At 46.7% G+C, this 14,933-nt stretch overlaps 1 protein-coding gene across 5 annotated transcripts in view; it reads right to left on the bottom strand.

The window, feature by feature from the left end:
* IDE (insulin degrading enzyme) overlaps nucleotides 1-14,933 on the bottom strand; it is a 116,693-nt gene that overhangs the window by 69,778 nt on the left and 31,982 nt on the right. For all 5 annotated transcript variants that reach the window (XM_040361800.1, XM_040361798.1, XM_040361801.1 and 2 more), the window contains 2 exons: nucleotides 8,254-8,376; nucleotides 1,337-1,449 (listed from right to left, as the gene is read on the bottom strand). In XM_040361800.1, coding sequence (XP_040217734.1) covers nucleotides 1,337-1,449; nucleotides 8,254-8,376 — 236 coding nt within the window. The remainder of the gene's footprint in view (nucleotides 1-1,336; nucleotides 1,450-8,253; nucleotides 8,377-14,933) is intronic.

Below are 14,933 nucleotides of genomic sequence, written 5' to 3'. Positions count from 1 at the left end.
TGTATATAAAAAAAAAAAAAAAAAAAATCTAAAAACCATAGCAACAAATGATGAAAAATATGATCCTATTGGCTAAAATAAAAAACGTCGAAGCTCAAAAACATCGGACAATGCTGTATGCATACGCGCGAACACGTCTGAATACGCGCGACAAAACCGCTACGCTCAGGTGTGAATGTAGCCTAAAGATCAGGCAGACACAAATTCTTTATTCTCCAGCGAGCAGGGGGGAAAATTTCATCAGCTGTCAAATTGGGAGAAGCAGCTGTGTATGTGCAGCAGCTGCATCCCAAATTACATGAATAGGACTGCCTGGAACACTTCTGCATCCCCATGCAGGCAAACATGGCTCTTTCATTGGTGTCTGCTGTAGTAGACTTGTAGGGTAATTCTCATCCAACAACTTCCAGTTAGGGCACTTTCACACTAGGGTGCTGGGGGCGTCAGCGATGAAGCGTCACTATTAAACCGTCGTTTATGTGGCACTTTTTATCCCCGCTAGCGGGCAAAAAAGAAGGGTAAAAGGTGCCTCAAAGATGCTGCTTGCAGAACTTTTTTTAGCGACCTGCCAGCACACCGCCCTCTGTCTTTCACACTGGAGTGATGAGGCGCTTTACAGGCATCATTTTTAGCACGTGTAAAGCGACTCAGTGTGAAAGTAGCCTTAGTGACCTGTTACTTTAATTTAAGTTTAACTAGTTATTCCTGAACACCCATACAAAAAAAATATCAAAAAGATGTATTGCATCTAGTACATTTGCATTACTTTGTTAATGAATTATAAAAGATCTGCAGATTCCTCCACCATTAGCTGGCTAAATAGAATTAACATTTTAGATAATAAAAAGGTATAGGCTACATTGAGATATTGTACTGTACTAAAAAAAAAAACTGACCATTGGTATGAGCTAAACAAAACTCAGCAGTATTTTACCATTTTTTATATATAGTTTCTTATATGCTGAATTTTCCTTCCCATCTTTATAGGAGTTGTAATGGCAAAAGTTTTTTTTATCTGAATGCAGTCTATGCATTCAGATAAAAATCCTTGTGTGTAGCAGCCTCTTCAGCACTCCCTAATACTTGCCTAAACCCCATTCTCTATCCAGCGCTGTCTACGAGTCCCCCAGCTGCCTGGCATTCTCGCTCCCGATTGGCCGAGACACAGCAGTGGCGCCATTGGCTCCTGCTTCTGTCAAAGTCAGTTAGCCCATCAAGATAGAGGAGGTGCTGTTCTGTGCAAAACCACTGCAACAGAGGCGGCAAGTATAACGTTTTTTTTTTAAACTAGACTTTACAATCACTTTAACACCATATTAGTAGCGAGGTCTCTTACCTTGAGGTATTGCTGTGTGAAGGGATTTTCAGGAAACTCTGGGACAGGAACATTTTTATTCTTTACTTCTGCAAACAGCTTTACCAGCAAATCGGTCAATTCATCCAGAGTTTCTATGAAGCAGAAGATAAACATGATTTAATTTTAATAGAACTGCTAACGAATGTTTTCCTTTGATAGAAACGCAAATACCTTATGAAGACAAGCATAAAAAAAGACTTTTTGTAACAGGGCAGTAACTTAATAAAAGGATAAAGTGCACGTATCTGGAACTACAATGTTGCCTTCGCCTGGGTTCCTATCTTCACATTTTCTGGTATTGCCCTAGACTCACTGCCTTCTGGTAGGATGTCTTTGATACGATTAATCTTAGGCTTTAAAAGTCTAAGCCGGTTTCTGAATTAGCCCTTTTGGGAATACATAACAATGCTCAACAACCACACCATACTAAATTGCTCATATCTTACCTCTTATGTGAAGAAAGAAATTGTAAACAAACTTCCACTGTTCTTCTTGCGGTGTCCTGATGGAAAGTCATGGTGGATTAGGTCCTACCTTTGTATAAGCTAACTTTCACGAACCAGGGTTACCCCTGAAAAAGTACGACAGTCTGGCTCCCCTGGACATCACAATAGAGGGTGCGTGACGTCTCCCCACCAGCCCCATATATATATATTTTAACTAGGAGACTAAAAAGCATTGCACCACTGATCAGCAGATTGTGGGTGCCTTGCAGGACTCCTGCAGACTGTGTAAGCTGTCGACTCATACTTTTTTTTTAATTATATACACACACACACACACACACACACACACACACACGGCTTTTTTTCCAGGGGGAACTCAGTTCCACCACCTCTGGCTCAGACCCTTTGGTGCCTTCTCACCACAATCACTTGTAAACATAGAAGTCTGGTTTCTGTGTTTATAAGTGACAGCTCTGCACTCTGTGTGTAACCCCCCTGAACTCTGCACTATGTATGTAATGCAATCCTGGTATTTAATGCCCCTTTAAGACCCTTCTACTGTTTGTGAAATCTGAACAGGGTCGTGGTTGAGTTCCTGCACCTATTTTCTGAGAAAAAAAAGCTCTGTGTATATATATATATATATATATATATATATATATATATATATATATATATATATATATATATACATATACATACATACATACATATATATATATATATATATATATATATATATTACAGGAAGTCACATAATAATAATAAATGCCAGTGAGCCTCAGCAGACAGGTTTGAACCATTTCTAAAATTTTCCAAAGAAGGCAGACTGCGTGACGTCCCTTCCATTTGGGCACCAGAACTGCACAGGAAGTGCTAGGTGGATCACTCCATTACATACTTACTATGGGATGTGAACTTTGTCAGCCCTCCCTGCCATCATTGAGATGCAAAACAGTCCCAAAGTGTTCTCACTTATGGCTCTCGGCTATTCCTTGGTTTTACATTTTACAGTGTTAAAACCAATAAATATTACATTTACACAATTCTATTTTTGTCCTACAACTTACCTTATGATTAACAGTTTTTGAAAGCCTTTCAAAATACAATTTTTTGTTTTGTGAATAATGCTACCTGTCCTAATGCTGGTAATACTGATAAACAGCCACCCCCATCACAACTGTCCTCACCCAGACTTACAGTACATTGCAGAGGAAGTGTTGCGATAGACAAGGTCTGTAGGTTCACAGGTGCACTGGGTCCAATTCTGGTGCATAGGCATATTTAACAGAAAAAGGAAGCGCGACTATAAGGCTACATGCCCACAGACGTTTAAAAAAAAAAAAAAAAAAAAAAAAAAAACACGATCTGTAAAGCTAGCACAAACGGCGGGAAAAAAGCAACACAATTTTTTCCGCGTTTTGCATTGAATTCAATGCACGTTTCGCCGCGCTAGCTTTCAGCTGCGTATTTTTTGCTCTATTCAAAATCAATGGTTCCCTATGGGAGCCCATTGATTAGAATAGAGGTCGCACTAGAAGTCGGATCAAGATGATCCGACATGCGGGGCGACTCGTGTGCCGAGAGTCTTGAGGGGGAAGCTCGCGGGGGGGAAGAAAAAAAAAAAAAAAAAAAGCGTGAGGTCCCCCCCCCCCCCCCCACCCAGGATGATACCAGACCCTTCGGTCTGGTATGGATCTTAAGAGGAACCCCCCACAAAAAAAAAAAATTAAAAAAATAAAAATAAAGTGTGGGGTTCCCCCAGGATCCACACCAGACCCTTATCCGAGCACGCAGCTCAGGAAAGGGGGAGCGCGAGCGCCCCCCCCCCCTCCTAGACCATACCAAGCCAAGTGCCCTTAACAAAAAAAGCGTAAAAAAGTGTAAATAAAAAAACACACACACACTAGACAGGTTTTTAAAGTAATTTATTAGGCAGCTCCGGGGGGTCTTCTTCCGACTTTTCCGGCATCTTCTGCCGGGCTCCTCTGCTTTGCCCCGCTGGCAGACCCCGACAACCAACGACCAGTGTTGTCGGGAAGAGGACCTTGTCCTCATCAACATGGGGACAAGGTGCTTTGGGGTGGGTGCAGTGCCCCCCATGCCCCAACCCCCCCCCTCCATGTTGAGGGCACGTGGCTTGTCTAGGAGGGGGGATGCTCGCTCCCTTTCCTGACCTGCCGGGCTGTGTGCTCGGATAAGGGTCTGGTATGGATCCTGGGGGGAAAACCATTGGTTTTGAATAGAGAAAGAAACGCCGGATGAGGCTTAACACAGCGTTAAGCCTTGTTAAATTGTATTTAAAACACCCTTCGCCGACATCCGACGTCTTTACAGCTCTAACGCTGGAGCTTCAGAACGCACTGGTACCGTTTTTCTTTTTTGCAGCTCAAAAACAGCTATGTCATTTACAGCTCAAAAACGTCATGGTGGACATGAGGGCATAGGCCAACATGGAGAGCCATTTTTAAGCTACAAAAAACTCTCATAAAAGTGGTTGTAAAAACGTCTGTGGGCATAAGACCTAATAAGTAGTGTCAGACTAAAAAAAAAAATTTTTTTGTGATGCCAATTGGGCACAAGTATATTGAAGCATTTATCCATATTCCTGCAGCTCTTTAACAGATGAACTGGATAAAAACGAAACACTTCAAGTGGATGTGTCCCAGCAACAATAACATGTACCCAACACGCTAAAAAAAGCCATTCGCTATTTGGCATCATGTGTCTTATGGAACTGTTCCAAATGCCAAGAGGACAACTACTTCTATGTGCAGAAAAGCCACCATCATTAAGCTTGGCTTTAAAATGTGTGTGGGGGGAGATTGGTCCTGAAGCGTGCAAACTCTAGCAATCTAATGTATTATCTACCTTGCAATAGACCGGGCATCACTAAATGGCGGCCCGCGGTCGGCGTCCGGCCCAAGCTGCTGCTCTTTCCGGACCGCGCCATTTAGTCGCCGCTTTCGTCCCCAGCCTCCTCCAATTATTATCAGAGTAGAGGAGCGGACGGCGGGAGGTGGAATAATTCTGGACTGGGGGCGGGACCAGAGAGGTAGCTGCCTGTCATGTTAGACGGGAGGTGATTGGCTGATAGGAGGCGGTCCTAGCAGCCAATCACCAGTTCGACGAAAAGTCAACCCGGCAGCTCCCACGCTTTTAGTTCATGATTGTCCCGCCTCCTGCTGGTAGGAGTGGAGAGGGAAGGGAGGAACGTGGATGGAAATGTTAAGGATGGGGAGCGGGGGCAGTGCTGTGTGTGTGTGAGGGGGGTCATGTAAAGGGATCAATACTGTGTGTGTGTGTGTGTGTGTGTGTGTGTGTGTGTGTGTGTGAGATGGGGCAATAATGTGAGGGGGGGGGGGGGGGAGATATGTGATGGGGCAATACTGTGAGGGGGGATATGTGATAGGGCAATAGTGTGTGGGGAGATATGTGATGGGGGTCATGTAAAAGGGGCAATATTGTGTGGGGGAATATGTGATGGAGCAATACTGTGTGTGGGGGGGAGGGGGGGATATGTGAAGGGGGGGTAATACTGTGTGGGGTGTGGTGAGGAAGATGTGAAGGGGACAAGCAGCTGCGCACAAAATGAGGTGCTGCACAGAAACCGTGAAGGGGTACCATTGACTCTTAGGTCCCTTTCACATGGACGGATAGAATGGTGCTTTTAGCTGCGGATTTTCTAGTTTTCTACCGCAGCTAAAAGCACACAATGCTTTCCTATGGCCCCATTCACACACAACGTTTAGCTGCCATTTCGTTGCATGCGGTTTGGTGCGAATAGAAAAAATAGAATTGAATGCGTCCAGGTGCGATTTAGCGCAGCTATATGCACTTAACCGCAGATAATGGCAGTCTTTTGTGTCAACTGCGGATAGCAGCGTGAGAAAAAAAAAAAAAAAAAAAAAAAGTACAAATGCAGCTAATCGCCGTGCCCAGAGCGTGGAATTTCACTGAAAAAGTACATGCTTTTAATTGCGGTAAAACTGCCGTCTGTCTGAAAGGGGCCTTAAATGCACTAAAATGCAAGGTGCAATTCTCTGCACATGGAAATTGCATGTTACAAACGCATATTGCAGTTTCCATGTGGCTGCATTTTTAAAAAGATGCCAGGACCTTTTCCCAGCAGAAAACGCAGGCACAGCAGTCCATTCAAACGAATGGTGTGTCGTGTCTGCACACCTGGGCTGTGATGTAAAGAATCAGAGTAATTGCACAAAACTGCGATGCGGACCTCGGCTGCAAGAAAATTTTACTAATCGGACCTCCATGTATTTTAATTCAATACTCCTGCAATAGACAAATTAGAAGCAGGGTGTCCATTGTGAGGTCCTAATGACCAGACAAATGCGTAATCCATCTGTCTCATCGAAGCTGTAGCTTTGAGGCAGACTAATGGCTCCGACTATGTCTAGGCAATGACAAGAGACTCTTTGTAGCAAGAGCATAAGGATGGTAGGACTATGCCCTTATTTAAAAGGGGTTGTAAAGGTTCGTCTTTAATTTTCTAAATAGGTTCCTTTAAGCTAGTGCACTGTTGGTTCACTTACCTTTACCTTAGATTTTCCTTCTAAATGTTTTTTTTCCTTGTTTGAATTTCTCACTTCCTGTTTCTCCTCGGTAAGCTTTCCACCATTATCCAAACGGTGGAAAGTCATTTAGAACAGCTTACTGAACACCTTACTGAGGAGGAACAGGAAGTGAGAAATTCAGACAAAGAAAACAAAGAAAAAAAACATTTAGAAGGGAAATTTAAGGAAAATGTAAGTGAACCAACCATGCACTAGCTTAAAGGAACCTATTTAGAAAATAAAAAATGAACCTTTACAACCCCTTTAAGGGTGGAAGACAGATACCGCCACCTTGGGAAGGAAGGACGGTCTTAGGTGAAAGACCACCTTTGTTTTGTGAAATATGAGGCAAGACTCTTTACATTAAAAAGCCACCATCTCAGAGACATATGACAGATGTGAAAACAAAAGGTCGCTTTGCAGGAAAGGCCATCTAATGGAACATCACTGGTGGGTTCAAAGATTGGTTTCTGCAGGGCAGTGAGAAACAAGAAAACAAAAAAGGAAGAGCGAAGCCAAAGCTCTTAAAGAATGGATAAGGCCAAAACCTGTACTTTCAGATCACTTAAAGCGGTTGTATACCCTTAAAAAAATAAAAACCTCCACGGCAAAGGCATAATGAGCTAGTAGGACTAGTATACTAGCTCATAATCAATTACTTACCTTAGATCGAAGCCCCCGCAGCGGTCCTCGGACACATCCTCCGTCGCTACGGCTCTGTGATTGGCCGGAGCTGCGATGACATCACTTCCGCGCATGTGCGCGGAGCAGCACGATCCCCGCGCATTTGCGCACATTTCTGGCAGGCTCCCATTCAGGAGCCGCCGCGCTCAGTGCGCCTGCACCGTTGTCTATAGCGCGCATGTGCCGTAGACATCGGCGCCCGCTTTTCTGCAAATAAGAGATATTGGAGATAGATATCCAAGGAGATATTGCAAAGACCTACAGGCAAGCCTTAATGTAGGCTTACCTGTAGGTGCAAGTATACCATGAGGGTATACAACCACTTTAAAGGGGATTTAAACCCGATTCATGAAATTTGAGCTGGGCACATACCTCTGCAGTGTTTTCTCATCTCTCTTCAACGTACGAGTTTTATAGCTTTCTCCTACTTAGCAGCTCTGTTATCAGCCTGATCGCCGTTGCTTCAGTGCGCATGTGCCGATGATGTTGGAACATGCCGATACAGGGGATATGTCCTAAACCTTGCAGGTTTAGGAAATAAACATGGTAGCTACAGTTAAGCCTCATTATAGGCTTATCTGTAGTGAAAAGTGGTTTGAAAGGGTTTACAACCACTTTAAGGTTTCTAGGCTGACATTTGGAAACGCAAACCTTTATCTCCCTCCACATATTTTCTATGAGATTAAGATCTGGAGACTGTCTAGGCCACTCTAGGACCTCAATGTGCTTCTTGAGCCACTTTTGTTGCCTTGGCCATGTGTTTTGGGTCATTGTCATGCTGAAATACCCATCCACGACCCATTGTGGGGGGGACAGGTACCCTGTTCCCACTTCTGGGAGTCCGTGCTGCAGCCTATGACATCATCGCCAGTAGGAGAGAGGAGCGGAGCCTTGCGCACATGCAGTAGGGTTCCCGGTGTGAAGCCGCAAGGCTACACTGTCGGGTCCCCTTACCTGCAATGGCGGCGGCAGCATCTGACAGCTGATGAAAACATCAGCTGTGGTGCCGACATCGCTGGACTCCAGGACAGGTAAATTTCCCATTATTAAAAGCCAGCAGCTGTAGTATGTGTAGCTGCTGGCTTTTAATTTTTTATTTTTTTTGGGGTGGACCTCTGCTTCAAGACATAATTGCAATAAATACAGTCAATAGAATTTCAAAACGCAAACATGTGTGAAAGGAAACTCTTACCTCTGCCCAGCACACAGATAGACATGAGGTTTGATGAGTAATTAGAAGAGTGAAATTTTAGCAGTTCTTCACGGACATCCATGCCATCCTGTGTAGGCCTTGTTTCAAGAGTGATCTTATTACCTGGAAAGAAACAAAAATAGTTAAATAGACAAAAAAAAAAAAAAAAGACAAAAAACAAAACATACGATTTTTTGTACTCAACGAAAAATCATTTTCTCTGTCGTCCATGGACAGAGACAGCTCCTTAAATCTTGACAAGTGGGTTATGTTCCTGTTCACAGGAGAGGACTAGGCAAGAAACATTAGATAATACATGTTACTTTAACAGAGTTGAACAGCCCCGCCCAGGGGTCGGTCCCTCCGGACATAACCCTCCTCCCTGCAGAGTAAAAAAAAAATCCTATTTTCTCTTATCGTCCATGGATGGACACAGCTCCTTAAATCTTCACAAGTAGGACGTCCCCAAGCAGTGTCAAAAACGAGGGGTGGGAACAGTATTAGTAAAACCAATTTTAACTTCACCCCAAACTAGCAGAGCTCCTCAACAGAGGAGTTGCAACTTAAACCAGCCGCCTGCAAAACCTTGCGGCCGAAAGAAGCATCATAAGGTGCACATCAACCTTGTAAAACTTGGAAAAAAAATAAAAAATTTAACGGACGACCAAGTAGCAGCCTTGCACACCTGTGAGACAGATAAAAACGCAAGATGTCGGAAAGCCCAGGAAGCACCATTTGCCCTGGTCGAAAGTGCCATGACCGGAAAAGGGGGCGCCCGCCCCCTAAGAGCATGGGCCTGTACGACAGTCTGCCTGATCCACCGAGAAATGGTGGCTGATGAGACCGCCAGGCCCTTTTGCAGACCAGACACCGACACAAAAAGTGCGTCAGATCTCCGAAACCGAGCCGTAGTAGGCAGGTACACCCGCAAAGCGCAAACCTCTCTAGGATGTTGGCAGAGTACATAAGGATGGAAGTACAATGTCCTCATCCAGGACACCGCCCAATCCTTATGGAGGATCCAGTATGGCGATTTGCAAGACAAGGCCGCCAACCCAGAAAGACTTCTGACAGAAGTAATGGCCACCTACTGAGATAATGCCAAGAGAGGAATCTCTCCGATGTTTTCAAAAGGAAGGTCCCTGAAGAACCAAAAGGAACAGAGTCAAAACTCATGGGGGGGGGGGGGGGGAGGTGGATCAGTATATGACTAACAATAAAAGCAACAATCAGCGCACAAATAATACAGTTAAACTAAAAATATTGCAAGCTGAACACAAAAAAAAAAAAAAAAAAAAAAAAAAAAAAAGGTAATCACGACCTCAAATGTAAAAAATATGTAAGTGCAGCGCAATGAAAGTCCATATAAAAGTGACTGAAAATGACACCCAGTGATACAGCAAAAACTCTTCAAATGAAAGTGATGTAACCTCCACCAACAAGAGAAAGGATTCCTTACCAGATGGGATGGACCATTGCGTTAACTGGTCAAAACTGCTTGGTCACAGCATAGGAGAGAAGATGCGGATGGATCCAGCAGAGTGGTAAATAATCCGATCAGATATGAAAAAACAGAAAACACGATCTCAGTGTAGACTGTTGGTATTTTATTCCAAGGGTCAAAAAGTTCACTATACAGCAAAAATCCTGGACTGGACAATCCAGCCGTGGTGTACAGCCGCAAATGCAATGGAAAGGACGTGGGTGATGTCACAAAGCTCCTCCCCTGCTTTGTGATGTCACCCACGTCCTTTCCATTGCCGTTTGCGGCTGTACACCACGGCTACATGCCATGCTTTTCATGGTTTTATTCTCATTCGCTATACCAGACGGTTGTCCTCCAGTGGATTTCCCTGTGCCTATTGTCCAGTCCAGGATTTTTGCTGTATAGTGAACTTTTTGACCCTTGGAATAAAATACCAACAGTCTACACTGAGATCGTGTTTTCTGTTTTTTCATATCAGATCGGATTACTTACCACTCTGCTGGATCCATCCGCATCTTCTCTCCTATGCTGAGACCAAGCTGTTTTGACCAGTTAACGCAATGGTCCATCCCATCTGGTTAGGAAGAATTTCTCTTGTTGGTGGAGGTTACATCACTTTCGTTTGAAGAGTTTTTGCTGTATCACTGGGTGTCATCTTCAGTTACTTTTATATGGACTTTCATTGCGCTGCACTTACATATTTTTTTCATTCTGTATATGACGAACCCCCCTGCACAAAAGGTACCCACCAGAGAATGGTCACTAAAAAAAAGCACAGCCAAGGCTGAAAACTGCCCCCTAACGGTGCATAAGACAGTTTACAGATCCACTCCAAGTTGGAAAAACAGCAGGACCCTGGACACAGTACGTCCGTGGACGTCACCCCATCTTTTCGCACAAAAAGATCTAGACCTTCCAGGTACGATGGTAGATCTTTCTGGAAGACTACCGTGCCCTCAGCATGGTTGAGATGACCGAGTCGGACAGACCCCGGTCCTCTAAAAACCTGGTCACCAAAAGCCATGCAAGCTAGCGACTGTACAACAGAATGAAGTATGGGACCTTGAGACAGAAGGACCTCCCGCCTTGGCAACCACCAGGGTACATCCGCCAACAGGCGCCCGAGATGGCGTACCAAGGACACTACCAAGCAACTACAATGGAAGAAAGACATAAAGTAGCCGATACTGACCCCACAGGGCCACCGACGCGTCTTAACAGGAATACCAGACCTGGCCACAAACTTCGGCACCATGCGGTTGAGACGAGCGGCCAGGAGATCCATGCCCTGTAAACCTCACCTCCTGCAAGGGAGTTGAAACATCTCTGAGTGAAAAAAACAGTCGCCCTGGTCCAGCATCTAGCGACTCAGGTAGTCTGCCTGCCAGTTTACCTGATGGTAGACCTAAGCCACGGCCGTGGCGCTGTCCGGCTGAATACAGATCGGGCGACCTTGCAACCTCCTCGACCATGAGGAGAGGCATAGCCAGATCGCACAGAATTCTAGGACATCGATTGGTAGACAGGATTCCGCACGAGTCCAGCGACCCTGGGCCGTCTGGACCCCCCCCCAGACGCCCCCCTCAACCCGTGAGGCTGGTGTCCGCTGTAATCACCGTCCACTTGAAGGGAAGAAACGACTTCCAGGACCGAAGAGTCGGGATCTCAGCACCAAGGTAAAATTACCCCACAGCTTAGCAAGTCCCACACTGCCCCAGCAGGACAGACCGACAAGCCGCCCCACAGGTCCACCCCGGCAGCAATGAACAGCAGAGGTAAAAAAAATTACAGAGAGCAGGGAAGGGAGGACAGGAGAACCCTCGAACCCCAGGAATGCCCAGCCATACCGACCTGCCGAAGCGGGAAGGATTGTACTTACCCGTCCATGCGAGGACCCACCGACGCATTCCTGACAGACCTACACCACGTAGGAGTAGCTGTCGGCCCAGTCCACTGTGACGGAGACAACACCACAGCCCAGTCATATGTGGACCCTGGAGCCAAAGCTCACCGGCTGGGGTATGTCGTGGCAGACCCAGCCTCTTTGCAAAGGTGTGCTCACGCTCGCTGGCCAGACTGAGGAGACTACAAGGATCTAGAACATCCAGCCTGTCTCTCAGCCGACAGTTGATAGAAAATTCTTCAGAAGAAAATAAAATTTAAATTTCCTCAGGGCGCTGGGCCCAAAAAGGGAGCCATATGTCCTTCTCCTTTGCTAGGCAGAAAAACTGAGGCTGCATACTGCAGGGAGGAGGGTTGTGTCCGGAGGGACCGCCCTCTGGGCAGGGCTGTTCAACTCTGCTAAAAGTAATATGTATTATCCAACATGTTTCTGCCTAGTCCTCTCCTGTGAACAGGAACATAACCCACTTGTCAAGATTTAAGGAGCCGTGTCCGTCCATGGACGATAAGAGAAATTATGTATTCTTGGTCTTGCGGAAGCAGGTTTTTCCACAGGCTTGTTGGGCTTGCGTAACTGGGAGCGCTTCTGCCCTTAGCGGGCGCCTTCGCGCCCTGGGAACGTTTACCTGCAGCCCCGAGCGGACAAAAAAAAAAACGCTTGGGGCGGTAAAGGAGGGCCCCTGCCTACGACGAGGCTCCTTACCTTTACCAGATTGTGGTAGCAGAGTGCTCTTACCTCCCGTGGCATCTTTTATAATGTCATCTAGAGAAGCCCCAAAAAGCCTTTCACCCGTAAAGGGCAAGTCCACCAAGGCCTTCTTAGAAGACTGGTCCGCGGACCAACACTTCAGCCAGATAAGGCGGCGCAACACCACCGCGTAGGCCGAGGCCCTGGAGAGCAAGGGAAGCGTATCCAGGGCTGACTCACAGACGCATTTTAGGCCCTGCACCAACTGGTCGGCCAGCGCCACACAGTCCGGAGGGACTTGATGCTCCTCCAACTCCTGAAGCAACAACTTCACCCGTTCAGTAAGTGTCTGAGACACGAGAGCCCCGGCCAAGACCGGTCTCACCGCCGACCCCACCACCGTGAACATGGAGCGGGCCACAGCCTCAGCTCTCCTACCTGCGGGGTCCTTCAAAGCGGGAGCCCCCTCCACAGGTAACGTGGTAGCTTTGTTCTGTCTGGACACAGGGGGGGTCCACTGACTGAGGAGAGGTCCATTTCTTCAGGAAATCCTCCTCAAAAAGATTAACGGACCGCAAAGCATTTTGGAACAGAAAAAATATTTTGCGGCCGATCCCATTCCTTGTACAAAAATGTTTCCAGATAAGGAACACAAGGACACACTTTTGCAGTGCGGGCCGGCTTGCGGAACCCAAAAGGGACCGACATCTTTGATATCTCCGCCGAATCCTCCATTTTCTGAGTATCCCGCACCGCAGTGATAAGAGCTCCCACCAGCGCCCTATCATGCACCGACCCTGATGCAGAGTCATCCTCACTGTCCGTGTGGACTGGGCCTGCATCCTTTGACACCTCGGAACCAGGGCCGGGAGCAGTAGCTGGGCCCAATTCCGTGTCAGAGGCATCCCCAGAAGGCGGGGGTGCTTTTTACCCCCCCTCTGACCATGCACCGCTTCTATTCTGGCAACAAACACCTCTAGGACTGCCGTCATAGCATCCACAGAGGCAGCAGGTACAGGGGCACTAAGGGTTAACTCCGGCATGTCTGGGGAGAAGCATCCGGTTCGGACGCCATGTTGACCCACCCTTTTGCCACCATTGGAAGGCAAGACCAACAGGCCACCCTTTCGGCCGCAGCAGAGAACAGGGGACCCCCCATAGGACTCACCACCTGACCAGGCCTGTACCGCTGCTGTCTGCCCCAGAGCGAGGCAAAAAACAAATTCGAAAATGGCCACCGACATGCAAACGGAGCATGTGGGCTACAAGAAAATGGCCGCCGATCTTCAATAAAGGGCCCAGCACTACCAAAATGGCGGCCGCGATTGTAATAAAAAAAACACCATACACAGCGGCAGGCCCCCACTGCACATACGGCAGCAAAACAGCACCCCCAGAAGCAGACACAGCCCCCAGCCACAGGATGGAGCCCCCCAGGCGGACCCTCACCTCACAGCCGACCCCACCACCCAGAGCATGGGGAAAGGAGGGAGAGGAAAGCAAAGCGGACCCCCAAATCGACCTCCCCAGGATTGCCCAGCTGCACCACCCTGTCAAAGCAAGGGGACTGTTACTCACCCGTCCTGCGACCACCGGCTTGAGGCATCCCGGACAGAACCAATGTCCGCGCAGTTACGGCCTGGCTGTCGGCCCGGTACACTGCGACACGGACATAGAGCCCAGTCATATGTGTGCCCTGTAGCGTATAGCTCACCGGCCACCCCTGGAGCAATGGGGTATGTCGTGGATGGCCCAGTGCATAGCCAATAGGCCGGCACACGCTCAATGGCCGAACTGGGGGACTACAAGGATCAAGGATCCAGCCTGTCACCCAGTCGGCAGTTGATCGAAGATCTCAGGATCCAAAAATGCAGAAAAAAGCAAAAAAGAAAAAGCAAGAAAACTGCAAAAAAATCCCCAGACCACATGGGCCCAGAGGAGCCATGTCATTCTCCTTTGCCAGGCAGAAAAAAAAAACTGAGGCTGCAATGCAGAGAGTGGGGGATGTACCCGGGGGAACTGCCCCCTGGGAGGTACTGTACTGTGAGGAGTGTTTAACACTTAACATGCTGTTTTTCTGCCTAGTCAATCTCCTAGGAAGAGGATAATACCCTAAGGTCAATATGCTGCTGTGTCCGTCCATGAACGCAATAGAAAGAAAGATTTAGAGGAAAAATGTGCTGAAAAAGTTAAAGCACAGATCACTACAAAAATACCCACGACTGTAGTATTGGGCATGTCTATACAACAGGACTGTCAAGTTTTATACTTTCCAAATGACATATCTACATCCCAGTCAGAACAAGACAGTCCCTCCCCTTGATTTCCAGTACATAGGTAGGACTGCAGAATTGAAAAGAAAGAGTGGTAAGCTAGTTGGAGTTCTCCAGGTATTTTGTTACTTGATGGTGTCGCCAACATACAGCTTTACAAGGTTACTTTATATGTTCTCACATGTTTATGTTCTCACATGTTTTTTGTATATAAAAATTGTACCAAAAAGCACGAGACTGCATTAAAACCTGCATTAGAAATGTGTACCAAATGGCTTTTATATTTTTGTTAAAATGCAACATGGGTGTTAAAATATGGCACCAGAAAGGT

This window comes from Rana temporaria, chromosome 8, assembly GCF_905171775.1.
Source record: "Rana temporaria chromosome 8, aRanTem1.1, whole genome shotgun sequence".
Taxonomy (NCBI): domain Eukaryota; kingdom Metazoa; phylum Chordata; class Amphibia; order Anura; family Ranidae; genus Rana; species Rana temporaria.
This window is presented reverse-complemented; position numbering and strand designations above follow the sequence as displayed.